Raw genomic sequence first — 25,889 nt, forward strand, 5'->3', positions numbered from 1 at the left:
GGACACTCTGGGGGAAAAGTGTCCCAAGGTCAAAAAAGCTTGAGAAATACCCCAAACTCTCCTCCTCTTCTGGGAGATTCCCAGTGCACAGTAGCCTACTCGAGGCTCTGGGGGTGTCTTGCGGGGGAGGATGGTTTCACCCAGCATTTCCCCAATTCCCCTGACGGCACACCCTTTGTGGCGGGCCTGGTAGTGACCCATGGCGCCACTGTCGCCTGGAACGCACTTTGGAACAAGCCACCATCAAGAAAGCTGGGGACACGGCCAAGGGGTTACACTGGATGAACGTTAAGGCTCTGTCCAACTCTTAACATTCTAGAGGATTCTGGAATCTGTAATCCCTCCAAGCACCACCCTCTGCTCCTTAGCCAGGGCTGCTGGGTCTTGTGCCCTGAGGTGCTCCCTTCCTATGGCTAGGCTGCGGGTGAGCAGCCTGCCTAGTTGTCCCTCCCCGTTCCTGGGGCTGAGGTGATTCTTCTGTCTTCTTTTGCAGCTGCTGCGGCCTGTGTACCAGGAGGATGCCATCCCCGAAGGTGGGTCTGTCCTCCGCTGCTGTGCCCTCCAAGCCCCAGAGAGATGTGAGGTCAGCCGTCCGGAACCCCGCACATTGACACGGACTCTCTTTCCCCTCCATACCCGTTCTCCCTCCCTGAACCAGTATCTTTCCTCCTTGGAGCCTGAACTGAGCAGGAAGAAGGGGTCTTCCCACAGCAGTCTAGGAGGTGGTGTTCAGGATTCCGGCATTCGATTGGGACTCATTCCATTTTACTGAGCAACCGATATGTGTTAGGTGCCGTACCTGGTCGGGCCCGCTCAAAACAGGGGCATGGAGGGCTCAACTCGGAGTTGCATGATTGTGAACAATCCACGTCCCCTCCCTGAGCCTCAGGGAGTTCAGTTTCTTCATCTATAAACTGGGGCTGACAGTTCCCACCTCAGAGAGTTGTCGGGAGGGGTAAAGGAGAGACTAACTGTGAGTAGGGAGTGTGCCCATGGAGGGAGGCTACACAGAAGATGGCTGTCCTTGAACTGCAAGGGCGTCTCTGTACCCGTTCTTCTCCTTTGGCCTTTGAATCTTGGCCCTGTGTTTTAAGAGCCAAGGGGAGAAGCTGAGCTCAAAACCAGGGCCCCCTCAGGACGCCTGAGATACCAGTCTTGGTGCTGGAACTGGTAGGGCATTCTGGAAGGCCCTCCACGTGCCTGCTGGGGTCCAGCCGACTCAAGTCCAGCTGGTATCTGGAAGGTGGGGACCAGCCTTGCCTGGTGGTCCTATGCTCGAGCCTTTTCTCTAGTGCCTACAGAATGCCTGGTGACTTCCTTCCTTGAGAGGGGCCTTTTCCCAGCCGCTTGCAGACTCACTTCCTTGCCGCCCTCCCCATCTGTGGTGTGAAGTCGATGCTGGCTTGTAGCGGGTACTTGGAAGAATGCCTGGGCCTTTGGGGGGTGGGGGGAAAGGGCTCCCATCAGGCCCAGAGCTGCTGATGGAAGGCATCTGCATTCCCTCTAGGGTAGGCCATTTGGATGGATGAGCCTGGTCTGTTGGAAATGCATCTGTGTTCCTTCTGGAGAGGAGTCTGATAGTTATTCAACACTGAGTTCTTAAAAAGCTTTTAGTCAGCGCATTAGGTTAGAGTGGGGTGTCACTGCTAAACGGTGACTTCATTAAGGCAGGGCCTCGGCCGGCTCATCTCTGAGGACCCGGTGCTGGCCCTGGGGTGTGGCAGACAGCAGGTACTCAGTAGAATTTCAGCCGAGTGACCGAGTGAAGGAGAATGACCCTGGCTGGTTGCTGCTGGGCTTTGAAGGCTGGTCACGGAGCTCAGGAGCTGGAGAGCCTGCTGCTCGCGGTGGGCCGGTGATGTGGAATCGAGTCCTTCTCGGCCTGACACGTGCCTCTCGGAGCCCTCCCATCCGGGGTCCACGTTTTGATTCCCCTCTGAGAATACAGTATTGAGTGAACCAAGGACATAGTCATCTAGGCCACGGAGAGAGAGGGACAAGTAAGGAGATGTGACAGTGTCCACAACAGTGGTAGCTTTTCGAAGGCATTGGATTAAGAACTTGACCTTCCTTCATTTGCTCTTCACAGTAATGGCTGTTTTTGGTATGCAAAGATATCTTGGCTCTTTATCAGCGATCAAGTCTTCACAGCTCCCAGTCCTGGAGTTCAGAGGAAGGGGTGGGACTGAACCTTCCCTTAAACACACTCGGGGTTCTCCAGAGGCCCAGGGCGGTCACCATGGTGTTGACTTCTGCCTCCTCCTCTGGCTGGGCCGCCTGACCTCCTTTTGCAGGGGCAGGTTGAGCCATCCAGAGTTGAGCGGTGTCTGGTGCCCTTCTGAGGCCTAGGGCGCTTGCTGCTTGTAGTTGACATGTTCCCTGGGGCCGCTGGTGCCCTCAGCATTGTCCCCTGCGCTGCGACGGGGCCGAGCCTCAGATTCTCCAGGACCAGAGCCGGATGGCTGCCAGGGCTCGCCTTGTAAGCCGGAGCAAAGCTGAGTAATTATTGTGTTTGGTCAGTGGAGCAGATGATGTGGGGGTTTGGACCAGGGGATGTTAAGGTGGGAAGTCAAGGAGTTTGACTTCACAGAGCTCAGTAGCTGGGTTGCAACCCGGGCTGGTTTTAAAAAAAGGTACTTCAGAAAATCCATTTTGGAGAGCCACGCCCACTTGCCACAAATTATCCAGGGGTGTGTGGAGATGGGGCTCTCAGGCGTGACCGCTGCATACGTTGGGTCCATCTTGCTTTATACCTTATACTGGTCGAGTGTCCTCGGGCAGGTCACCCAGTGCTCAAATTCAAGTGTCTTGTCCAGCTCAAATCCAGGGCAGGTCTGGAGACACAGGATGGGTTCTTTCAGCAAAGAGGAGAGGCCTGGCAGCACACACACCCCTCTGGGGCTGAGGTCGGGGGCCAGATCAGAGGAGGGGCTGTGGAAATGCTTCCATGCATCCATCCTCCCCGGTGCCCCGCTCCCTTCCCCAGCCCGTGGGCTCACATTCTTTCTACTCTTCTCTAAGCCACTGCTTGAAGAGGCAGGAAGTGGTTTAAGTTATTATGGTTTGAGTCCTGCCCTAAGATACGGCTGTGATGGCTGTGATCGGTGGTCACTTGTGATGGGGATCTGGCTTGTTTTTCTCACCCGGCTCGGTGAGAAGGGGCATGTGGTGGGCGGAGGAAGTAAGTGTGAGATCTTCTGAGCTGAGTTTTTCCTCTGAGGCCAGGGACCTCGCGTTGGTGGGGAGCTTCCTCCGAGATGTAGCTGGACTCGGACCACCTGTTCACCCCCTGGCTGCTGGGCCTCGGGGGGTGGTGGAAGGATGCCTGGGTCCTGGGACGTAGGCCAGGCATTGGGGTCAGTTGCCCACCTAGCAGCAGGAGCCCCCCCAGAGGCGGCCCAGGTATTTACGGAGCCCGAATGCGATGCACTTGGCCTCCTACCTGCTTGCACCCAAGAATCCCTGACTTTTTAGCTACTCTGTGTCTTGCTCCTCTGCTCAGTGGACAGGACCCGATAAAAACCTGCATGCTATCTCTTGTTCAGCGTGGGGTTTGTGTCCAGCAGCATCCCCTTAAAGAGGAACCCCAGCCATGCAGCCTTCTGCTCTCTTCCCTGAAGTGTTTCTCTCTCTCTCTGTCCTTTTTCTGATTAGAATAGAGTGTGAGTTGGCCAACCAGAGTACCTTCTGACTTCAGTGAAGCCTAGGATTTTCAGAGTCTGTGGGGCACCTGATTAACTTGCTTTTCCGAGTAGAGGACCACAACAACAAGAGCCACATTAAGTTAGCAGCTAACCTTTGTTGTGCACGTACCAGATCCCAGGCGTTGTTCTAGGGCTTTCCTTGAGCATCTCCCTGAATCCTCACAGCAACCCAATGAACTTGGTACTGTTACTGCAGCTGAGGAAACCAAGACTCTAAGGGGGGGAAGTGAGTGGCTGAAGGTCACCAAGCTAGTAAGCAGAGGAGTGGGGACTGGGCACAGCCATACGGCCTCAGAGCTCGTGTTCTTTCCCGAGAACTGGGCTAGCAGGTGCCACTCCTTATTTTAGACTGACGTAGGTGGAGCCAGGCCGCCCTGTGGCTAATAGAGGGCAGGCTCCAGTACAGCCTAGGAAAGTCCTCTGTCTCTGCTACCACTGGACCTCCAGGCCCTCTGTCCGTGGGACCTGGAAGGCGAGGGAACAGGTGAGCTACACTGGGCACGCAGAGGGAGCCGTGGGGCTTGGTGTCGGCGTGTCTGACACCCAGGGCTGTCCAACCGACCGATTGTTCTATGTGGGACTGTGGGTCCGGTGAGGTCAGATCTTCTGATTTCTCAAATATGAGAGAAATTTCCTGATTTTGAAAAGCACGAGGCCAAACTGATAGGTCTGACTCGGGCACCAGACACGAGACGGGGACTGCTGCCTCCATCCTAGTTGGTGGTTCCTGGCTCCATCTGAGTCCCAGAGTCGCTTCTTTATGGGTCAGTAACTCCCACTAGAGTGTGAGGGATTTCCCTGCCTGGCATGTAGCATACACGGGCTGGCTGTGTCTGTGTTCTCTCTTTCTGCAGAGGGGATGCCTTTACGTGGAAATGCCTCATGGTCCCCCATTTCTGTTCCCCAGAACCAGGTAGTCCCAGTAAAGGGAAGTCCTACGCAGGCCTGGGGAAGAAGTCCCGGCTGATGAAGACAGTGCAGACCATGAAGGGCCACGGCAACTACCAGAACTGCCCGGTCATGAGGCCGCACACCCCACACTCAAGCTATGGCACCTACGTCACCCTGGCCCCCAAGGTCCTGGTGTTCCCGGTCTTTGTTCAGGTGAGCTAGTGGTTGGCTAGTTGGAGATGAGAAAGAGGAAGGTCCTTCACCCCAGGATCATTCCAGAAGGGTTCCCTTTGGGGAAAGAAATGACTTCAGGTGCTCAGGCTTCTGGGGGTTATACTGAGGGAGCAGAGGTTTCCAGGGGAGGACCAGGAGAGCGGGGGCAGGGAAGCCGAGCAAAGAGGGGCTCTTCTCCCTGCCCCCTCTCCCAGTTTTCCCTTCCTCTGGGGACAGGGCAGGCTCACTACAGTTCCTAGTTGGCATTACCATGGAGCCTGCTTGCTGAGGCTTCTGCTCTCTGGCCCATCCAGTGGTTTGTTGTTTGGAAATGACCGAGGGAGAGCCTTGAAGTCGGGCGTCTTGTCTGGTCTCCTCGGTCTTAGCAAACGTGTCTGGCCAGTATTAGCTGGTGGCCTGAGACTCATTTCCATCCCCCTCCCCTACTTCTCCCTCTGCTTCTTCCTTCTCTTCCTCTCCATTTCCAAACCTCTGTGGCTTCCATCCCCCAGACGCCATTAGTGTGAACACATAGGTGTCTTTTCTGTGTGCATGTACACACTTCAGAAGGAAAACCGAGCAGCCTCCTAGTGCACTTTTTCTATCCTTTTGCCTTTTTTAAATGAAAGTTGCAGCAGGAACGTTCCCCGCGTATACTAAATACTCTCCGAGCCTTTGATCTGTAGCAGCTGCACACTACTCTAGCTCACGGACATGTGTTTATTTAACTAGCTCTCTGTTCAGATAGACTTCTGTCTCCTTCCTTTGCTATTGCAAACAACTCTGTGATGAAAATCCTTGTGCATGAATTGCCCCTTTGATTATTTTCCTTGGGAGAGAGGCCTGGAAGTGACATGACAGTGTCATGCATCATAAACATGTCAAAGGCTCTTTATATATATTGACAAATGGCTTTCCAGAAAGACTGTGTTAGTTGGTCCTCTCATCAGCAACCTAGAGGAGACACAGTCCCAGGGGCTTAATTTCTGACCACGCCTTCCCTCTGCATGAACCTCTGGTGGGTGACACCCCTTTCCTCAGATGGCTCCCGCCTTTCTTTTGGTCTCTTCTCTTTCTCAGGACGGGACCACAAAGCTCTTGGCATCCACAGGAGTTATTTTTCATTTTCCTTTTAAAATCTTTACAGAAAATGAAAACTCGTTTTCAGAAAGTTATAATAATGTTTAAATTGTAAAGTACATAAACCCAAAACGGCCTAACAAATACACAGTTGAACCAATTGTTGTAAAGCGGGTGTCCACTGAGATAAAGCTGTAGGCCGTGGCTGCCACTCCAGAGGTCAAACGTTTCCTCCCGATCCCAGTGCCCTCCTCCCTGCTGCGCCTACCCACGAGCTCGACTCCCTGATAGTCATTTCCTTGCTTCCCTTTACTTTGATCACCTCTGTGTGCTTTCCTGGAGAACGTGTTTTGTTTGGCCTCTTCTGGGACCTTGCTTCTTTCACCTCACATTCTTCGTGAGATCCATCCAGAGGCTTGTACGTAGTGGACATTTGCTTCATTATCTTTCTTCCAGCACCTTGCTTGGTGTCGGGTACCTAGAAGCCATGTTATAAATATGCATTCACCCAGGATAAGCCCTGCTGGGTCATCCAGATCTTAGGGAGCTTTCTCTGGGCTGGGCAGGGGGCAGGGGCTCCTGAGCGGGGTCGGGGGAGGATGATAGGGTGGGTGAGAAGTTTGGGTGAGAATTGGTCCCTGGGGACTGCTTGCTGGGAAGGAGTCCCTTAACTCAAGCGTGTTATGCATGTAGAGCAGGGACCGGCCTGGCTCTGAAGGGACCAAAGTGACCATATCTGGCATGAGGCTCTCAGGATCTGGGGCCTGGCAGCAGGGACTTTCCCCGTGAGGCTGGAATGGGACAGATGGAGGAGAGTGGGGGCTGGGGGGGGCCCCCGGAGCCCAGCGGAGTCGGGGAGCTCGGGGGAGGACTGTGAGTGCCTAAACGTGTGGTTGGACTTCCTGCCAGAGCCTGGCTCTTACAGTGGGGCTTGGTGGGGAAGGTGGCAGCGACAGTTCCGGCCAGGACAAGAGCATCTGTCTTTCTGTTTCCACCTGTGTGTGAGGGGGTGTGTGGGCTCTCGGGGTGGTGGCGGGGGGTGGTGCTGGAGGCTTCTTTCAGTCAGTGGAGAGGGTTCTCTGTGGCTGGCTCTGGCAAGCTGCCTCCCCCCACACCCCATCTCCACTGGGCCTCTCTGAACTGCCTGCGTTGTGTTCAGCCTTTAGATCTCTGTAACCCTGCCCGGACTCTCCTGTTGTCTGAGGAGCTGCGGCTGTACGAGGGGAGGAACAAGGCTGTCGAGGTAAGGCTTACACGTGTGGCTTCACCGACATCCTCCAGGCCCCTAACTTTTCTCTTCCTCACGGTCTTAGAATTGTACAGTCTCAGGGTAGAAAAATCCTGAAGTCTTCCACCTCCATCCCCGTCCATCCCCCTCCTTACCAAATGGCCACCCATCTTGTTTTTGTACATTTCCAGGGATGGGGAGCTCACCACCTCTCAAAGCTCTAACCATCTTTGATGGTTAGAAAGTTTCCCCAGCCCCACAAGACATCGCATTGTTTATCCCAACTTCCTCTAAGGAGCAGGGTAGTTTACCCTGGCTGTGATGAATGACTTCGTAGGTAAGAAGATTGGAGCTATTAGCCAAAGAGAATTTTTGAAGGAGCATCAGTTACTCAGGTTTTCCGGGTCTGTATTAACCCAAATCCCAAATCCTCTTCTAAGGAATAAGTCTGTGATTTCTTCTGGGCTCTCGCTCTGCCAGCAGAGGCCTGGGTGTGGAGATCACGCCGTTCTGCCTGGGAGCTGGCCTCTGTTCATCTCTAACTGGGGGAATTTCCCTCCCCCCACAATCCCCAGAGTTGGCTCGGGCCTGTGGAATCTACTTGGCACCAAAGTTGGAGCCCTGGGATCTGACTGGCCTATCTGGGGGCTTGCTGCTGATCAGGCCGGCCGTGGGGCTTGGCTGAGCTGAGTGGCAGCTTGTGGGTAGTGCAATGATCTGGTTTGTTCTCCTCTGAGCCAGTGGTGGTGTGTGTCTTTGAGGCAGCTGAGGTTAGCTGATCTCTAAGGGCCCGTTCAGCCTCAGCGTTCTGGGACCTTCTGTGTAATTGTGGCTAAGCAGGAGGCTGCTTTTGTTTTTTCTCGACAAGGGGACCAGAACTCGTGTGTTGCAAAGGAGCATTCTCTCTTTCTCCCCGGGGAGACTGCATGCTTATTTCTACCACATGGGCATTGCTCACTACATTTCTGGACTTCCTCTTGAGGAGCTTTCTTAGGAACTTTGGCATATCTTCTGAGTTGCCTCTGAGAGAGTAAAACTTCATCTTGGTGAGGTGGTTTGAGTTTTAGGAACAAGAAGTCCCTTGGAGCCGGGCTTGATGAGTAAGTGTGTGATGGAGCTAAGTCAGGTGGCCAAGGGTCAGAAAATGAGGTGTGGCTACAAATTCACAAGACCTAGAAGAAGGCAGAAATGGCAGCGATCCTGAAATACACACGTCTGCCTAAATTTGCTCTTTTGTTTGTCCTCTCACCATTAGGTGCTCAAACACCGAGCACTTACTGTGTATTCTCACGGCGCATGCATTTTACATAGTACATCTTAAATTAGCTCCTGCAGCATCCTCATGAGAGGCCCGGTTGTCCCCATTCTACAGATGAGGAAGCTGAGGCTCCAGTGAGATTAACTGGAACCTAAGGGTCTCAAGGCTCATCAGGGACAGAGCCAACTTTAGCAGTTGGATCTCTGGCTCAGCACTGCTTTCTCACGCTGCCTCTGGCATGTTTGTTGAAAAACAGACTGGCAAGCACAGACTGGAGCCATAGCCTGATTATATTTACAATCTGTCCAAAAAATCTTTGTTTAGTGGATCTTTGGAGTCTTAGAACTAAGATATCCCTTTTGAGGATTGAAGGAAGTGATTTGAAGACAAAGTAAATATATTTTTTTCTTTTTTTTAAGATTTTATTTATTCATTTGAGACACAGAGATACAGAGAGAGAGAGAGAAAGCATGAGCAGGGAGAGAGGCAGAGGGAGAGGGAGAAGCAGGCTCCTTGCTGAGCCAGGAGCCCGATGTGGGGCTCGATCCCAGGACCCTGGGATCATGACCTGAGCTGAAGGCAGACGCTGAACCATCTGAGCCACCCAGGTGCCCCAATATATTTCTTTTTCATGAAATATGCTGGGAAGCCAGTACATGGATCTTGGTACCTTCAGGTCAAAAATATGAACCAATTCAAGAGGTACTTGGATAAGTTTGTAGGATTGCAGTATTGGTTGGGCCCTCTGAAGTCGTCCGTTCTGACTGCTTCTCTGTAACTTTCCAGCTGAAGGTTTTCCAGCCAGTTTTTGATCTGCAGAGGCAGCCCCTCCAGGCATAGGTTTTGTTACTTGGAGAGGGCTAAATTGTCGAAAGTTCTCCCTTACCCGTAAACAGAAATCTTTATTCCTGGAATGTTCTCCCCTTGTTCTTCTTCCCATCTCTTCTCCAAGCATGCTCCAGTTGGCTAATGTCTGTGAGCTGATGCAGTCTCACACTGGGTTGCCCCACATCATACCCCCTCCCAGAAGTCACACACTTGAGTAACGTGCCCTGAGATCAAATCAGCATTATGGCGGAGCCTCGCTTACACATTCGAACAATAGCTGTTGAGTATCTACCATGTAGCCAGGCCCTGCACTCAAGGTCACAGGGGAACTATGGGGCACAAGATAGACACACCCTTACTTTATGCACTGACTCACTGAGTTTACCATTAACTAAGGCACCAAGGTCTGCCTTTAGGCAAGATCTCCAGAGAAAGCTCAGTTAGGGCTACCTGGGAGAAGTGAACCTCCAAGTTGCAAGGATTTCCTAACCAAGCAAAACCCTTGAGCCTCTGGGAAAGCAGATGTATCCTTGGAGCAGGTGTGGGGCAGACACCTGGCGGCTCCCATGGCCTATTGTGGAAGTCAGCAGGTAACTGGGCCTTGGAGATGGGCATCACTCCCCTGTGGGCCGCTGCAGCTCCTTCTGGATGCTGGTGACAAGGGAGAGGGGCCCACCTGGCACGCTTGCCCCTCTGCCCTGCCTCCAGCTGTGTGCCATCTCTGTCCTTTCCCTGACCCGACCCTCGGGAAATTCTTCATTCATGCCTTAATCACTTCCTGTCTAGACCACATTCTCAGCTCTGGGAATTGGGGCCAGAGCGGTGGCCTGCAGCTTTTCTCACCTTGCCCATGGTTCTTCCCTGGTTGCCATCCACCTAGCTCTCTTGGAGCCTGGGACATTTTTTGACATTTTACGTTCCTGACAGCCTGCCCGCCGCCGACCCTTCCCTGGCCAGCTTCCCTATGGGTCCGGAGGTGACCACCAGATTTCTTCTGAGTGGGAAAGCCTGCAGGTTTGCTCAGAGAGTCAACCCCTCAGATCCTTCTCAGCTCTCAGATCATTTTCTTCCCCTCCCTTAGCTTTACTTTGGGTCTCCTTTGCTTTTCTGTTTTGGTCCCTGCTTGGATTCTTTCACATTCAGGGGCAGGACGGCTGTAGGCTGCAGCCACACCGGGTGCCCCGCACCAGCCGGCTGCCAGCCCTCTTGCTACCTCTCCATATTAGGGGAGCTTTGGGGTCAGCCAGACCTGGGCAATGTTCCTGGCTGTGTGGCCTTGGACAGGTCACTTAACCTCTCTGAGCTGCAGGGTCCCCATCTATAAATGAAGGCAGTGATGTTATTTACAAGTAAGAATCCACTGAGCAGAACGAAAGAACTTAACAGATGGGGACTTCTTTTAGGCTCTGTTGGGTCAGGACTGTGGTTTGGAAGGGGTCTGGAGAGAGTCACTGCCAGGATCCCTCCCAGCCCACGGTTCCGGAGCTCTTGTGTTTGGTCCCCCTTGGAGAAGCTAGGGCCCCTGAGAGCCTCCTGCTCCAGGACACCCCTATTATCCCTGTGGCCCAGCTTCCTTCCTTCAAACCTCTCTGCACTGTGCTCAAGGTGCCAAGGGGTCCTTTGAAAAATATGTATATATTTTTAATCACAAAACTAATAGACTCTCTTGTCATACAATGCAAATTAAACAGAAATATAGGAAGTGAAATTCTGCTCCCCAGCGAAGAGTGTGGTATCTTAGACATTTAAAAAATGTACACATTTACAGTTTTATTTTACAAAATTGGATTATGTTGTAGGCATTTTTGCACATTGCACTCTTTGGCTTACATAGTGCAATGCGGGCACTCCGTGGGCAGATTTCTGCCCGCATTTCTGTCCACAGAGCTTTACTTTATTCTTTTAATAGTTGCATAAAATTCTACCATATGAAGATAATTTATTTTATCCATCCTCTGTTGATGGACATCTGTGTTCTTTTCTTTTTTTATCACAAAGATGCTGTTGAGAACATCCTTACAGTTTCATAGAGGTGGAGTTGTCAGGTCATCTTAACAGCTGGAGAGCTAAACGTCACCATGTTAACTTTTGAAACTTTAGCAACCATCCGCACACACTCGCTGTGGCCTTTGGGGGTGCACGCCAAGCCCTCTGGCTGACTCTTCTTACCTCAGAAGGGATGAAGCGTCAGGTTTGACACCTCACAGGGAAGTTCACATAATTAATAACACTTTGTTTTCTTTGGAGAATCTAAAATTGGATTTCATTGCTTTTAACTAAAGGCCACTGCAGGATTTACAAAACAAAGAACAGTGTAATCTTTAGTGGCATTACAGGATCAAGTGGATTTTTTTAGCATGAAACTATGCTGAGCATGCCTCTTGGTTTACCTGTAATGTCTAAAAATAGCATTCTCCTTTTATTTTTGGAGCGGCTATATATATGCATAAAAGAGATACGAGTTACATACATGTCTGTTTTGGAGCGGAAGTAACTGGCTTTTTCTCAGAACAATCTTGCATTAATGCAGTTAAAATTATCCTCGAGGAATGTGATAATAAGACCTCACACTGCACGATGCTTCAGTTCACAGTCTACACGGGGTTCATGAAAGAAGTCTGTGAGAGACCTGGTCAGGGATGCTCCCCGGTCCGTAGAGACGAGAAAACCGAAGCTGAGGGTTCGGGGACCCTAACCACGTGTTTGTGGCTCCCCAGTGGGAAGCGTCAGGACTTCTGACTCCAAGGGCAGTGCTCTTTCAGCCAGACGTTTAGAGGAGAATACAAGCAAATGGGCCAACATCCCGCAGCTTGAGGGTGGCGCCCAGCCAGTGGCGCTGGGCTGGAGATTCCAGGGGCGTGTAGTCAGGAAGATGGCCTGGCTGGGGGTGGGCCGTGGAGAGGCCTGCAGGGGCCACCTGCCATGCAAGGTGAGGGTCGGATTTTATCCTATCCCCTGGCCCCCCTTCCGCCCGCTGTGATCAAGAGTGGAGGCATAGAAAACTGTAGCGCAAAGGGGAGGTCCTGGTTGCAGATCGCTTCTCTGTCCTTGGCGGAGGCCACGCTGAGAGCCTGACCCTTGCTCTGCCCGACATGACGAGGACGCCTTACCTGGACCTCCCAGGGAGGTTGTGGCTCCTGGGCTCTGGGCCAGCAGAGTAGCTGGTTCAGCGTGCTCTGTCGTGATGCAGGTGACGCTCTTTGCCTACTCGGACCTGCTGCTCTTCACCAAGGAGGATGAGCCGGGCCGCTGCAACGTCCTGAGGAACCCCCTCTACCTCCAGAGTGTGAAGCTACAGGAAGGTAAGCGTGTGCCCCAGAGGTGCCCTGGACTCCCACCTGCTTGCCCCGAGGCCCACATCCGTGCTGCCCGGTTTGGATTCTGCCCCTCCGGCGGCCGGGCTGCCAGCCATCAGTGGGGCATCTGAGCATGTGCGCTAGGGTCAAGTCCAGCCCCCCGGGGGCCACGGGGCTCTCGGGCACGGGCATTCTGTGCTAGGCTGTATGCCCTGAGCGTTACTGGGATGTTTCTGTTCCAGACCCGTTTCAGGGAGGTGGTGGAGTGGAGCGGGAAGAGCTTTGGGCTCCGAGCGACCCGTGTTTCGATCTTGGCCCTGCCCCTCACCACCTGTGATCTTGGGCACATCCTACTCAACCGCTTTGAGCCTGTTGGCTCACGTGTGAGTGGGGCTCCCGATAGGTGGTTGTACAGATTCAGTAAGGTCGTATGCAGAGGGCCCGGCCCACACCGGGTGCCCCGCGCCAGCCGGCTGCCGGCCCTCTCACCGCACATACCCTGGGCCCGAGCGCGCTGCTCCTGGCCCTTCTGGCTGTACCGCGGAGCTGGGGCGCGGCGGAGCCTGAAGCCAGTGTCTCCCGCAAACTTTCCACGGTGCCTCCGCCACTGGGGAACGGGAGGCCAGCTGGGAGTATCTGCTGAGCGGTTTGGTTTGGCGCCTGAAGTCTCTGCTGAACGGGCTTGATTTCCTCTCCCAGATTATGAAAACAACAACAGATCTGTTTGAGCATGGGCGACAGGGGCAGAGAGGAAAATATTACCCGGCAAAAGAATTCTGTTTTGACGGGTTTTGCTCCAGGAAAACTTCCTGCCTGTTTGCAGACCCGTCCTGTGTTCCTGTGTGTTGGGCGCCCCCGCCGTGCTCCCTCCTTAGAAACCCAGGGAGTGTGAGAACCTCCACTCTGGCTGCCCCACAGGGAGTCACTTACAACGTCTCCTTCTCTGCCTCGAACTTTCTCCTGACCACCGACCGGGGTGGCCCCTGAGGGGAAAAAGCAAGTCACCTGTCTGGGGGCCGGCCCCTCCCTCGGGGTGGCGGGGAGCAGCCCCTCTGAGCAGATTCAGCTCTGACCCTGGCTCCCCGGTGCCCACAGGAGGGGGCAGGTGAGAGCTACAGCGGACTCTGCCCTGGGCTTCCCTGCCCCTCCCGGTTTCCCTCAGAACCAGCTTCCCCTGCAGCCCCGTTCTCCTCTCCCTGCCACCCCCCCGCACACCTACTCACACAGACACTCACACTGTGTAGTCCCTTCCTCTCTGGGCCTGCCCACCCCAGCTTAGACACTCGGGACCCAGGCAGGGGTGGGGTGAACGGTAATATGTGTTGACTGATTATAGGAACCGAACCCTTACTCAGTTGTGCTCATCACGTTCATCACTCAGGTCTGGGGCCACAAGCCCAGAACCCTCATCTGCTCAGCCTCCTGCTAGAAGGAGGGAGGACAGAGAAGAGGGGCTCAAACTGGCTGTGCTGTGCAGAGGGGCTTGGGGTGGGAGAGAAGAGGACAGTGGAAGAGCTGAGGGTAGTAGCTGGGAGTTTGGGGTCCGGGCATGGAGAGCCAGTGTGACTTTAGCTGGCCCTCTCCATTATCTGGGCTCTGGTGTCTCAGACTGTGAAAGACAGGTTGGGCCAGCCCTTCATGTTCTTTCCCAACCCTAACATCCCCACACGGAGCCTGAGGGTCGTGAGATGCGGGACAGTGCCCAAATGTCCTACCTCTACTCCTTGGGGTGGGGTGGGGGGCTCGGTTGGGAACTGGTTGGATCTTCCCCTCCTGGAGCCCTCAGACCCAAGCCTTGAAGTTAGAGTCAGCGTGAGCTCCGTCTTCCATTGGGTGGCGGCTGGTCAGAGTGGCTGGTGTGGGGCCTGAGGTTTTGCAGAGAAACCTTCCAGATGCTGAGCTCATGTGAGCAACAGCCTTGTGCAGGCATGGCTTCCTGAGCTGGAGACCACATCCTCTCCCTGCAGATGGTGGGCTGAGGGTGGCCAAGGCCAGCACTCCTCAGGAGAGATGACCACGGCCATCCAAGCCTACGGGGTTGGCTTGAGTGTGAGGGTTGTGTATGCAAGTATGCACGTATCCTGGACTTGCTGGGACGGTTTGGTGCAGATGGTTTGGTGCAGATGCGTTGTCTTGTCCTTCCCCGGCAGTGTCAGCCAGCAAACTGAACATGGCTCCCCAGGGACGTGGCTCAGTGACACTAAGCACTCAGGTGCATGTCCCATCCTTTAGGTTTTCCTCCAGGCATCAGTAGGGCCCCTGCTTCCTCCCCTGCCTCCGCTCCCCTGAGACAGGCTTGTGGGTCCTGGGGTTTGCAGAAGTCCCATGTCCCCTTCTCCTGCAGTCGGGAGTTGGAAGTGTGGGACCCAGTGTCCTGAGTCCTGGTGCCCAGCTTCCGGCCCGTCTCCCTGGCACCCCCAGACACCTGCCGCAGCAGCGAGGGCCCGAGTGAGGCTTTTAAGAGATCCATGTGGGGCCTCAACTGAAGCTTCTCTTGGCAGAATGGGCTCTGATGAGTGTTGCTCATGCCTCTCAGGTGTGTCCTTTTCAAGTCAGCATGTTTGGAAAGTTCCATTTAGGGCAGAGAAGATGGGAACGAGGAGCACACGTGGCCTTTCCTGTGGGCTGGGGCTGGTGAGGGCTTTTCTCCCAGCAGGGGAGAATCTACCTCACCCGGGGACTGACGACTCCCGTGTGTGACTTGCCTGAATGGAGCTTAGCTCTCTGGCCAAGCATCCTCCGGGGCCTTACATGAGGCACAGAACATTGTGGGTGCCCAGTGAATGTTGGTTGGCTGAATGAATGCATGACCGACTAGGAGACTAGAAGCACTGACCAGCTTGGGGGCTGGAAGCACCCTTCTCCACGGCTCCCAGCTGGTGGTGGCCATAAACCTTGCTGGCCCTCCTCCTGCCCGGCATCCCCCCAGCTTCAGCAGGTCTGAATGGCAGCGTAATGGGAACAGGCGGAGAGCTCACGCTAACAATTGGGACATCTCCGGTCGTCCGGGGCCCATTGTGGCCTCTTCCTGTCTCTGCCGCCCACTGGCTGTGCTGGTGTTTGTGTTTCTCCCTCCCAGGCGGCCAGCATCCCGCCCACAGGGTGTCTTCCTGGCCTGCTCTGGTCTCTCAGGATGGCCTGGAAATGTCCAGCTGATTCTTGGGCTCTCCATCCACTCCGGGGAGCCAGGTACCCAGTCTTGGAAACTCAGCGGCTTAGGTCCCAGCTGCTGGAATGCTTGGACTTAAATTTTGTCAGTTGACATTTGCTGAGTACATCCTCAGAGCCCACCTGAGCGCTTGCTGCCAGGGCGATAGCAGGGGGAGAGACACGTTCCCACCTCTAGAGTGGGAGTGCCAAGTCTGGTGGCATGCAGATTCAGAAACTGGTGGGGGGTGGGGCAGAAATGGGACCCAGTGGTCAGAACACGGGCTTTAGAGGCAGCCATCCTGGGTTCAAATCTCAGCGCTGCCCCTCACTCACGGCATGCCTGTACAAGTTGTTTTTTCTCCCAGGGTCTCAGTTTCTACAACTGGAAAACGGGAACAACACGTCCCCTGGCTTGTCACACAGCGTAGGGAGGGCTTGGCCAATGGCTGAGTTTGGGACCTCAGGCCAGGCTGGAGAGGGCTCTGGGAACATGACAGAGGGGTCAGACTTGGGTGGGGAAGCCATCTCTGGGCCTCTGGGACTCTCTCTGCACAGCCCACAGCCCTTGGTAGGAAGCAGGGTTCACCCAGGAGCCGGTGACTTAGTGTGGAATTTCAAAATGGTGAAGGCAGTTGGAGTGTGGGATGGAAAACCCAAATGTGTGCTGCTTCCATGTCCCTTTTTACTCACCCCCCCTCCCCCGTTTCCACACTCTGGAAAGCCCAGAGCCCAGTCTAATGTCCCAGAGGGGTTTCTGAGGGGGTGAGGTTGCTCGCCTGGGTCAGCCACCTTGCAGCCCGTTGTTCAGCAGCCGTGGCTCCTTCCTGGCACCCTGGGCTCCCGAGGCTTGCTGTCCCTTTATGAGGCTCTGAGCCATGCTGAGCACTGCCCCCATTCCGTCCTTCTCTCAAAGTACTGCCAGCACAAGGCCATGACGTGGAGCAGATTTGGGGGCGGGGGTTAGGGTTAATGTGGGAGGGTGGTGGCAGGGGGTGTCACAGCCCAGGAAAGTTGTCAAGCAATCGTCAACCACCCTGTGCCATCGGGAAATATGTCATAGGCTGAGTTTCCCCCAACCTCTGCCTCCTGTCTCCCTGAGGCTTCCCTCTCCTTGGCTTTCCCCTCCCTTCTAGAGCCTTCTTTTCTCTCACTGCCAGCTTCTAAAACCCACATTTCTGTTATTTTCTTACATAGATCTTTTTGTTTCTCCCTTGGCACTAAGACCTGCTTCTGGAAAGTCAAGGAGACATCCAGTATGTTTTCTTAAACAAAAGAAACCACCTCCCCTTGTCTCCACCCTCAGCAAGGCAGGGAGTTGGCAGAAGCTTCCAAACGAGAGGTTTCTCAAACATGATGGACTTCTTAGGTGGGACCCTCTCCCTCCCAACCCTCCTGTAGGTGGGGAGAAGTAGAAGGATTTCTTCTAAGTCCAGAGTGAACCCCCGCACTTACTATTGGCCTATTTTTCTCTGGATCTTGCTGGCACCCCTGGCCCTCATTTTGCGCAGGGAACTGCCCACATGCTTGCTTTGGGGCTGGCCTTCACCCACACGAGAGCCTTCACTCACCACTTTTCTTAGGAATTGGCTTGACCCATTGTCTCTGTTATTTTGTCACCTTTACTTTGCAACGCATTTTGGTTTATTGGACAATTTCTTTGATTCAAATGTGTGTTGAGCCCCAGTTTCCTCACATGAATCAGGGATGATAATAGCCCCTGCGTCCTAGGAGTTGTTTTGGAAGGGTTGAGCTTATACACAGCCAGCATGTGGCACAGTGTGTACAGGTGGTTTTCTACAGGTGGTGTGGTGGTTTCTCTTGGAAAGGACTGGTAACCTGCCCAGTGAGGTCAACTGCTTGAAATTCAGGAAATTACGAACCATCCCTGGTCTGTGCCCAGAAGAATGAGGCCCAGTGGGGAGGGATGCCAGGTTCTGAGGAGCAGCCCTTGATGGTCAGGGAAGGGGCAGGGCTTCTTCCACATGCTTGCTAGTCCTCGAACCACACCTGGTGCTTCTGCACTTCCCTGCCTTTCCCTGTGCTGTTCCCACCTCCTGGAAGTGTCCTTTCTTCCCATCTTGCGTTTATGTTCAAAATGATCCTCCTGCAAGAAGCCTTCCCCAGCAGCCAGGGGTCATGTCTCGGTCTTGGTCTTTCTGAAGCAGTCTGACCAAATACAGCTTCTGTAGCTATTCCGCCTTCACTCCTCTGCTGGAGGAGCAGGGAGCCTGACGCTCCCTCCCAGCCGCCTCCCCAGCGGAGAGGTGGAGAATGGGTGAATTTGGGATTCGAGACCAGGGCCCTAGGAAGACACACCAAGGGGCTGGGCCCCGGGCTGGGAAGCCATCTGTGGGCACCATCCAGCCCATGACTGGGGATCTCACTGCATAGCCCACACATTCCTAGGTCCATCCAGCAAGTAAGCGGCTCCTTGTTGAACTTCAAAATGGCGAAGGCAGTTGGGAGCATTTAAAGGAAAACCCAGACGTGTGCTATCTCCATGTCCCTCCGTGTCCCTCATGTCAGGGAGCATGGAAAGATGGAGGCCTTCTGAGATGGACGACAGCTCCCTGCCCCTGGCTGTTTGATGCCCAGAGGTGCTCCTGGCTACCTGTCATGGGGGTGGGACCATAGCATTCCTTGGGTGACGCTGACCTGTGGGCCAAGGCCTTGTGGCTGTGTCTCCATCTGCTTAGTTACTAAGTGGGCTTTCCTCCAGAGATTTCCCTGTCCCCTGTGCCTGCCTCTTTCTTCCTCTTTTTCCAAGAGGTACCACATACGGGCTTCTGGGTGAGGCAGTTGGCGGTGCTGGGGCAAGCTGCTTAGACTCCGGAGCCGACTCTAACACAAGTCTTACTTTTTGTTCCCTCCAAGGTTCTTCAGAAGACCTGAAATTCTGTGTGCTGTATCTAGCAGAGGTGAGTCCTTGCCTCTGGATCTGAGGAGAGAGCTCTGTGGCCTGGTGCTAGTGGGAAGACATTGATCCTGGTCTAGTCCAGGGCTCTGGGGCCAGGCTCATACCGTGGTCCTGGGCAGGGCTCCTGCCCTGTGGAATGGGGATAGCGGTCCCCGCCTCAGTGCCTCTCACCTCTGTGTGGAGGAGCAGTGGACACAGAAGTGCCTAGAAGGGGGGCGCCTGAATGGCTCAGTCAGTGAAGCGTCTGCCTTTGGCTCAAGTCATGATTCTGGGGTCCTGGGATCGAGTCCCGCATCGGGCTCCCCGCTCAGCGGCTGCCTCCAGTGGCGACCCGAGGGCCAGGAAGGCATCGGATGTCTTCCCCCGTGTGGGCACACCTCCACCAGGCCCAGGAAGCAGCTGTTAGAGGCCCTGCAGAGCCAGTGGGGATTCAGTTCCACAGCGCCCAGCAAACAGCCTAGCAGCTGTGAACTGGCAGGGCCTGAGATGAAGCTCCAGGTTCTTTAATGCCAGGAGAGCTTCCGGCCGGGCTGGTTTGTCTGGCCCAGAGAAAAGCACTTCTGCTTATTGGCTTCCAGGGAGCTGTGACCTCCCCACTCTCCAAAGATTGCTGAAGGGATATTGATCCAGGGCCTTTTATTTCAGTTAAAGTGCCAGGAGTTCTGACCCAAAGGGGCTGGGAGATGGGAGCTCACAGGCAGCCAGAGGCCTCTCTTTTCTCCTAAGAGGCTGTGGGGAGAGGCACGTCTGTAACGGGAAGCCAGGGTGCCTGCTTGCTCTGTAGCCCCACAGAGGCTCCACACGATGGTCTTGGATCCCAAGGGAACCCCAAACTCACATCTTCATGGGACCTTCTTCTTTTTTTTAAAGATTTTATTTATTTATTCGACAGAGAGAGACACAGCGAGAGAGGGGGCACAAGCAGGGGGAGTGGGAGAGGGAGAACCGGACTACCCGCTGAGCAAGGAGCCCGATGTGGGACTCGATCCCAGGACCCTGGGATCATGACCTGAGCCAAAGGCAGACACTTAACGACTGAGCCACCCAGGCGCCCTTCACGGGACCTTCTGACAAGTGGTGTATCTTCATTGTCTAACATGCAGGTGGCACCCAAAAAAGAAAGTGGGGCAAGAGAGTCAGGAGTTTGAGGGATTTTTCCCACTACATTCAGAAAGCCTCAGTTGGCTGGGCGGCCCCAGCTTTGGGTGTTTCCCAGCAGTAGGTCCTGGGTGGGATTGTCCTAAATAGTGCTCGGCCCTGGAGTCTCTGTTCTCCTGGACAGGTATCCCTCAGCCCCTGGGAGCCCAGGGGCAGACGCAGCCCCCTCCTGGCTCGAGAGCACCGGGGTCCCTGGGACAAAAGGGCATGTTGGTCAAGGACCGGTCTCTTAGAATCTGATCCTGTGCTCCATTCATTGAAGAGTTTGCGCTTTGGGGTTAGGAAGACCTAGACTTGAATCTTAGCTCTGCCATTTCCTGACTGAGAGGTCTGGGCAAGTCACATACTCCTCTCTGAAACAAGGCTGATGGGGCCTACCTGGCAGGGCTGTCGTAATGATTAAATGAGATTCAATAAGATACCCTGACCAAAGCACTTAGCACAGAGTCTCGCACACGGTGAGTGTTCCATAAATGGAAGGTATTATGATTGTCAGCTTCATAACGGGGGGAGAGCTTTTCATATTCATTTATTCTCCATTAGAGACATCACCAATGATTTATTGACCTTTTAAAAAGAAAGCTAAGAGGAATATCTCATGTTCCTTGTAATGTACATATAGAGTTATACAAATGTGGTAAGATTACAGGCTCTGGAGGAGGCAGAAGACAGACTTTGACTGTCCTTTCCTGAGGTCTCCTGGGGCCACTGACTTAGCGTCTCCAAGCCTCAGTGTTCTCATCTGAAAAATGGTTCAACGGCTGTGCCTTTCCTTCCTACCTGTGTCATCAGGTCATTAGAATTAAAGGAGAGGTTTGTCAAGGCGAGTGAACAAACAGTAGCAGAAGGGGTTTTATTTCCTATAAAGATAATACTAATTTAGGAACAAGGAGGTGAGGCAAGATGGGGGTTTTAAAGACGCCAGGAGGACCTGGGTTTCTGGTTGGATTTGAGGATGCTCATGTTTGAATGCAGAGGTCCAGGCCCAGTGCTGCCCCATCAGGAGCCCTGTCTCTGGGTGAGTTACGTGAGGATGCCTTCAAGGCTGCTTACAGCCTCAGCCCTGGATCCTGGTAAGAGGAGGGCACGGTGTGCAACGGCATTGAAACCAGTGAGTTAGATCACGTGGGGGATTAAGAGACAGCCTTCATATGTAGAGCAGTCAGGCAGGCAATGGGGTCCCTGATTGGGACAGATGTGTGCAGATGGGAGTTCAGCTTCCCTGGAGGGAGTTGGTTCTGGGCTTTCTCTCTTCACCAGACCAGCCTCCAAAATCTCCTAGAAAGGAGCCTGGGGAGCAAGGACCTCCCCAAAATGTTTGCCCATCTAAGACAGCCAATCCCTGGCCCCGGGCCAGGCCTGGGTTTAGGTCTTTGGTAGCTCAAAAGGCTTCTGGATTCCCTAGCATTATGGGGCTTTCGGCTTCAAGCTCTCAGAGCCAGAGACTCAGCCCTGAACTCTGCTGTTGAGACAGGTCATACGGTCACCATCCCAGGCAGAGAGAAATATGACTTTCTAAAAAGAGATTATCCACAGGGCAGGGGAGAGGAAGTGGTTCTTGTGGGTGTCAGTAAAATGGAGATAATCACAGCTTCTACCTTGCGAGGTTGTTGGAAGAAGTACCGAGACCCCACTGGTGAGGTGCTTAGCACTGTGCGGGGTACGGCATGTCAGTGGGGGGTGACTCAAGATGAGGATGCTGGTAGCCCTGTAACTGTGAGGAGGCGGCCACCATCCTAGAGCTCAGAGCAGTGCTGAGTAGTACAAGACGTTACCAGTGAGCTCTGTGGCTGCCCTTCGAGCCGCTGGCTGACTGAGCTCTTCGAAGGCTTGCGTGCTCTGGTCGCTTTGGGCCCACTCTGCAAGGAGGAGCATTCCCGCCAGCCGGCAGCAGCCCAGCCAGGGCCTCCCGGGGCCTCTCGGGTTTGGGGGATGAAATCTCAACGGGTGTTTCTGCAAGGGTTTGAGCCTTCCTTCTGCTGCTTACTGGCAATAAGGGCCTGGAGGAGGCCCTTGGCCGCTTGGAGCCTTGGTTTTCCCCTTCCTTGAATTGGGAGTAACCATCCAGGAACCTCCCTACCTCTTCATGCAATTGTCAAGAACAAAATGAGAGCATGGGTAGGAAAGTGCTCTTTAAAATGGATAGTTAGATAAAAGGAATTATTATTAAGGCAGAATTCCTGCTTTGGCACAGAAAGAAAAAGGGACGTTTGGCTCCAGGAGATTAAGGGATTTGCTGAAGCCCAAAGAGCTAGGTAGAGGCAGGGCCAGCTTTGTGGAGAGATGGCCTTTCCAAGCTGGAAGGGACCATGGTCCTTGCCTCTCTCCTCACCTGGCAGGGGAACATGATGAGACAGGGAGCCCAGGACCCTCTGGTCAGCTCCTGCCCTGCCTGGCTTCCCTCAGGGGAATCTTGGGGTATTTTTTTGCTGGGCCTGTCCTTCCCCTACAGCAGGCTGGGAGTTCTGAGAAGTGGAGGGAATCTGTTGTTAAGTGGGAGGATTGCCTCCCCATATCCGCCCAGTTCCCTGAAGCCAAGGGGAGGCAATTTCTTCCCTCTCTCCTCTGATGCTTTTAGGAAGATCAGCTTCTGAGCACTTTGGGGCAGGAGAAGAGTGGCTGGCGCGCTTGGGAACATTTAGCAGGGGAGCTGGCCCCGCCCTGAAGGGTGGCTCCCTTAGGGTTCGGGGGGATAGCAGAATAGAGAATGTCCCCACATGCTAGTTGATGATGCTGGTAACCATCTCAGCTCAGAGCCCTCGCATGTGCTGTTCCTTCTGCCTGGAACAGTTTCTCCCAAGCACTTGCCTTGCTGGCCTTTATCGTTCAGGCCTTCGCCCGAATGCTGCCCCTGCGGAGAGGCCTTCTCTGACCACCAGGCTCAGACGGGACCTCTCCCTTTTGGCCTTTTCCCAACTGGTTATGATATTATTTCATTGTTTCTTGGTTTATTGTCTCTTCCCCAACCTGAGGGCCAGAGCTCAGTCTCTCTTATTTGCTTCTTCACCCCCAGGAGCTAGAACAGTCCCTGACATGTAGTAGGTGCTCAATAACTATTTATTAAATGAGCGAAGTACGGAGCAGTAACAACGGTAGCTGCTGTCTGTCGAGGCCTCCGATTGTTCTTGTGACTTACCGGCTCACGAGCTCTGAGAGGGGGTCATGTCATTCCCACTCCCATTCGACAGGCTTTCCTAAGGTGCACCGCTAGGAAGTGGCAAAGCTGGGATTCGAGCCAGGCCTGTCCAACTGCAAAACGAGGAAGGACTGCATAGAAACACTGTCTTTTTCTCTGTTCCAAGCCATCCAGCTCATGCTCTCAGCTCCCTGGCTGAGCTCATGTAATCACAGCCCTGTGAGGTTATAATCAAATTCCAGTGGAGTTGGAAAGAGCCTGCAGTCCCCTGACCAGAGTGTTCTAGAGTGGATGATAGCCCTGGGCATGCTCTACCGCCCCCCCGCCCCTCCCCCCAGCACGCTCCTACTCCCCGGGGCCGCCTCCCTGGGTCTTGGCAGAGCCCTGATGCTTATGCCAAAACTGGCCTGGCTTTGACCTCATCCCGGAAGTCCCTCCGGGAGCTTACCGAGGCCATTACTTGCCCAGTTCTGTGCTGGGCCGAGATGGGAAAGGCCTTCCTGGAAGGATTTTCTAGTCTAGCTGGGGGGGACGAGACTGCACTTAACGAGGTTAGATGGCAAAGCGAGATGCGAATGACAGCAGTGCTAGTGCTGGAGCCTGTCCTTGCACTTGGCTGAGCTGAGGAGCCCGGGTCGGACCCAGCTCCGGTGCCAGGCACGCGTGTGGCTGTAGGGGCCACGTGACTACGCCCGCATGAGACTTTCAGAAGGGACCTGAGTTTCTGTTTGAGTTCTGTTGGTATGTCTGTCCAGCTGCCCATCTAACCTTGGCCTTGTGATCAGATCGTGTGCCCAGGTGGGGGGAGGGGGGCTCTGTGAGCAGGCCGGAGACCTTGGCCCTCTGGGTTCCCCATGTGCTCCTGCAGCTGCCGCCTTGTGCTGCCTGTCCCCGGGGGTGACCTCACCATTTCTGTCCTGTGGCTCTCCACAGGCCTCCACTGTGTGGGGAGCTAACCCTCCCCCCCTCCCCCACCCCAACCCGCGGGCACCCCGCTGCTGCAGCCTCACCCTCTGGAGCTCAGGGATGGGCTTGGGCCTGGGAGCCCCCTGAACCAGGGAGCAGCCCTGACCATCCTCTCCTCTGTTTTCCCTGACGTCAGAAGGCAGAGTGCTTATTCACTTTGGAAGCGCACTCGCAGGAGCAGAAGAAGAGAGTGTGCTGGTGCCTGTCGGAGAACATCGCTAAGCAGCAACAGCTGATGGCTTCGCCCCCGGAGAGCAAGGTAAGGGCCTCGCCGGTGGCCACCGCCCTGGCTGCCTGGCTTCCCCGCCCCAGCCCGGACCTGCAAGCCTCCGAATTGAGCTCGGGACCAGCTCCAGCTTAGGACTTGGATCTGAGCAACAAGCTCTTGGCAGGGAGGCCCGTGCTTGAGTGTCTCTCCCCCTTGGCGTCTCACGGGGTCTACCGGGTGGGTTTTGCATGGCTCAGGTAGAGCGACGGAGCCTAAGGGAGCACGGCCATTGCTTCTCGGCTCTGTTCGATGGTTTGCCTCTGGCCAGGTCGAATCTGGGTTGGCCCGCTGCTGCCGCCTGGCATGGAGTCCCCCTCTGCCATGCGGTAGGTCGTGCCCAGGGGTAGCACACGGGCGTTTAATGCTGGCTGAGGGCCGGCATCGTTGGGAGGTGATGTCTGTGGCGGAAGCTGTTTCTAGTTCACTGCAGGCCACAGCCAAGTGGAACCAAGTGGAGTTTGCTGGGGACTGGGGGCTGGCCAGCTGGAGCATCAGGGAAGATTAGAACCTCCCAGCTGAGGCTGACCTGGGATGGGCGCCCTGAAGCTGGTCCGGTGCCTGTGGAGGGGATGGGACAGGAGCCAGATCCCGGCCTTCCCCTTTGTCAGCCGGATGCCAGCCACCGGGCCCAGCTGTAGTTCCCATTTGTGAGTCAAGCGGGGGGCTTCTCTTTGGTGAAAGTGTTGGCCATTTGGGGGTTTGGTCTGGTTGGCTGCAGGAGGATCTGAGTGGTTGGTCTGCTGGCTCAGGGGGAGAGGATGAATGAAAGCGAGTGGCAGCCAGTAAACTTGCCGGCCTGTTTCTTCTTCCCATGCGTTCGGCAGGCATACGGTGGGGGCTGCAGGGACAGGCCTGCTGAGGGCAGGAGGTTTCTGGGCAGCCTCCTCTGGAGCAGTGGTGGTAGATAGCAGTGGTGGTAGATAGCAGCTAGTCCTGAAGGAAGGGAGTAACAGTCTGAGGCTCCTGTAATCTCAGACTTGAAAGTTATTTTGTTTTATACTAGCCAGAGGCAAGAGTAACTTTGATGAAGGGGGAGAGCGGGAAGGGCACGGACTTCAACTCACACTCTACCGCTGACTGGCGGTGTGACCTTGGGCAAGTCACTCGACTACTCAGTGCTTTGGTGCCTCCATCTGGGAACAACAGTTCCTCCTCCGAAGTGTTGCTAGGAGAGTTAAATGAGATGGTGCATACGCAGTTCATGGCACATTGCCTGGGACGCAGCAGGTGCTCGCTCAACCACAGCGGTGGGGCATGCACTGCCCCCAGCTCTGCCCCAGCAACCTGTGGCTACCCTCCCATTGTCCGGTTCTTCTGCTGATCAGAGCCCTGTTGCTGAGGCTGTAGGCTGCCTTGTACCCTTGATCCTGGCTTGGTCACAGTCAGAAACCAGACCATTCTCTTCACTGGGGCAGTCCCTGGGATGATCCATGACTAAACTCATGCCCCCCAGCTTTCTTATATTTTGGGCTTAGCTCCTTCTGGTGTGGGGGGAAGAGTTCTTTCTGCTTCAACTTCAGAGTTTGCAGGCTCTGGAGTGTGTTGGCAACTGTCTTCTCGGTGCCTTGGGCAGTCTGTCCATCTTCGGTTGGGAGGACAGTTTGAGTGGCTGAAGGTAGTCTGCGTTTCTGAGACAGGCTCTGGGCACTGCAGGCTATGGATTTGGCTGGCTGACACTGGAAGGACCCCAGAGTTTGGGGCCCAGCTTCGGGGCCACGCCGAGACCTATGGGTGCCCTGGGCTGGCAACAGTTAGACGCCTCTTCAAATCAAAACTCTTTAAATGTGTGTTTAATG

At 54.6% G+C, this 25,889-nt stretch overlaps 1 protein-coding gene across 5 annotated transcripts in view; it reads left to right on the plus strand.

The window, feature by feature from the left end:
* The window catches only part of RGS3 (regulator of G protein signaling 3), a 113,037-nt gene that overhangs the window by 37,063 nt on the left and 50,085 nt on the right, over window positions 1-25,889 (plus strand). For all 5 annotated transcript variants that reach the window (XM_044920763.1, XM_021691743.1, XM_044920764.1 and 2 more), the window contains 6 exons: window positions 494-533; window positions 4,612-4,808; window positions 7,048-7,131; window positions 12,393-12,504; window positions 18,523-18,566; window positions 23,962-24,084. In XM_044920763.1, coding sequence (XP_044776698.1) covers window positions 494-533; window positions 4,612-4,808; window positions 7,048-7,131; window positions 12,393-12,504; window positions 18,523-18,566; window positions 23,962-24,084 — 600 coding nt within the window. The remainder of the gene's footprint in view (window positions 1-493; window positions 534-4,611; window positions 4,809-7,047; window positions 7,132-12,392; window positions 12,505-18,522; window positions 18,567-23,961; window positions 24,085-25,889) is intronic.

This window comes from Neomonachus schauinslandi, chromosome 13 (genome assembly GCF_002201575.2).
Source record: "Neomonachus schauinslandi chromosome 13, ASM220157v2, whole genome shotgun sequence".
NCBI classification, from domain to species: Eukaryota; Metazoa; Chordata; class Mammalia; order Carnivora; family Phocidae; genus Neomonachus; species Neomonachus schauinslandi.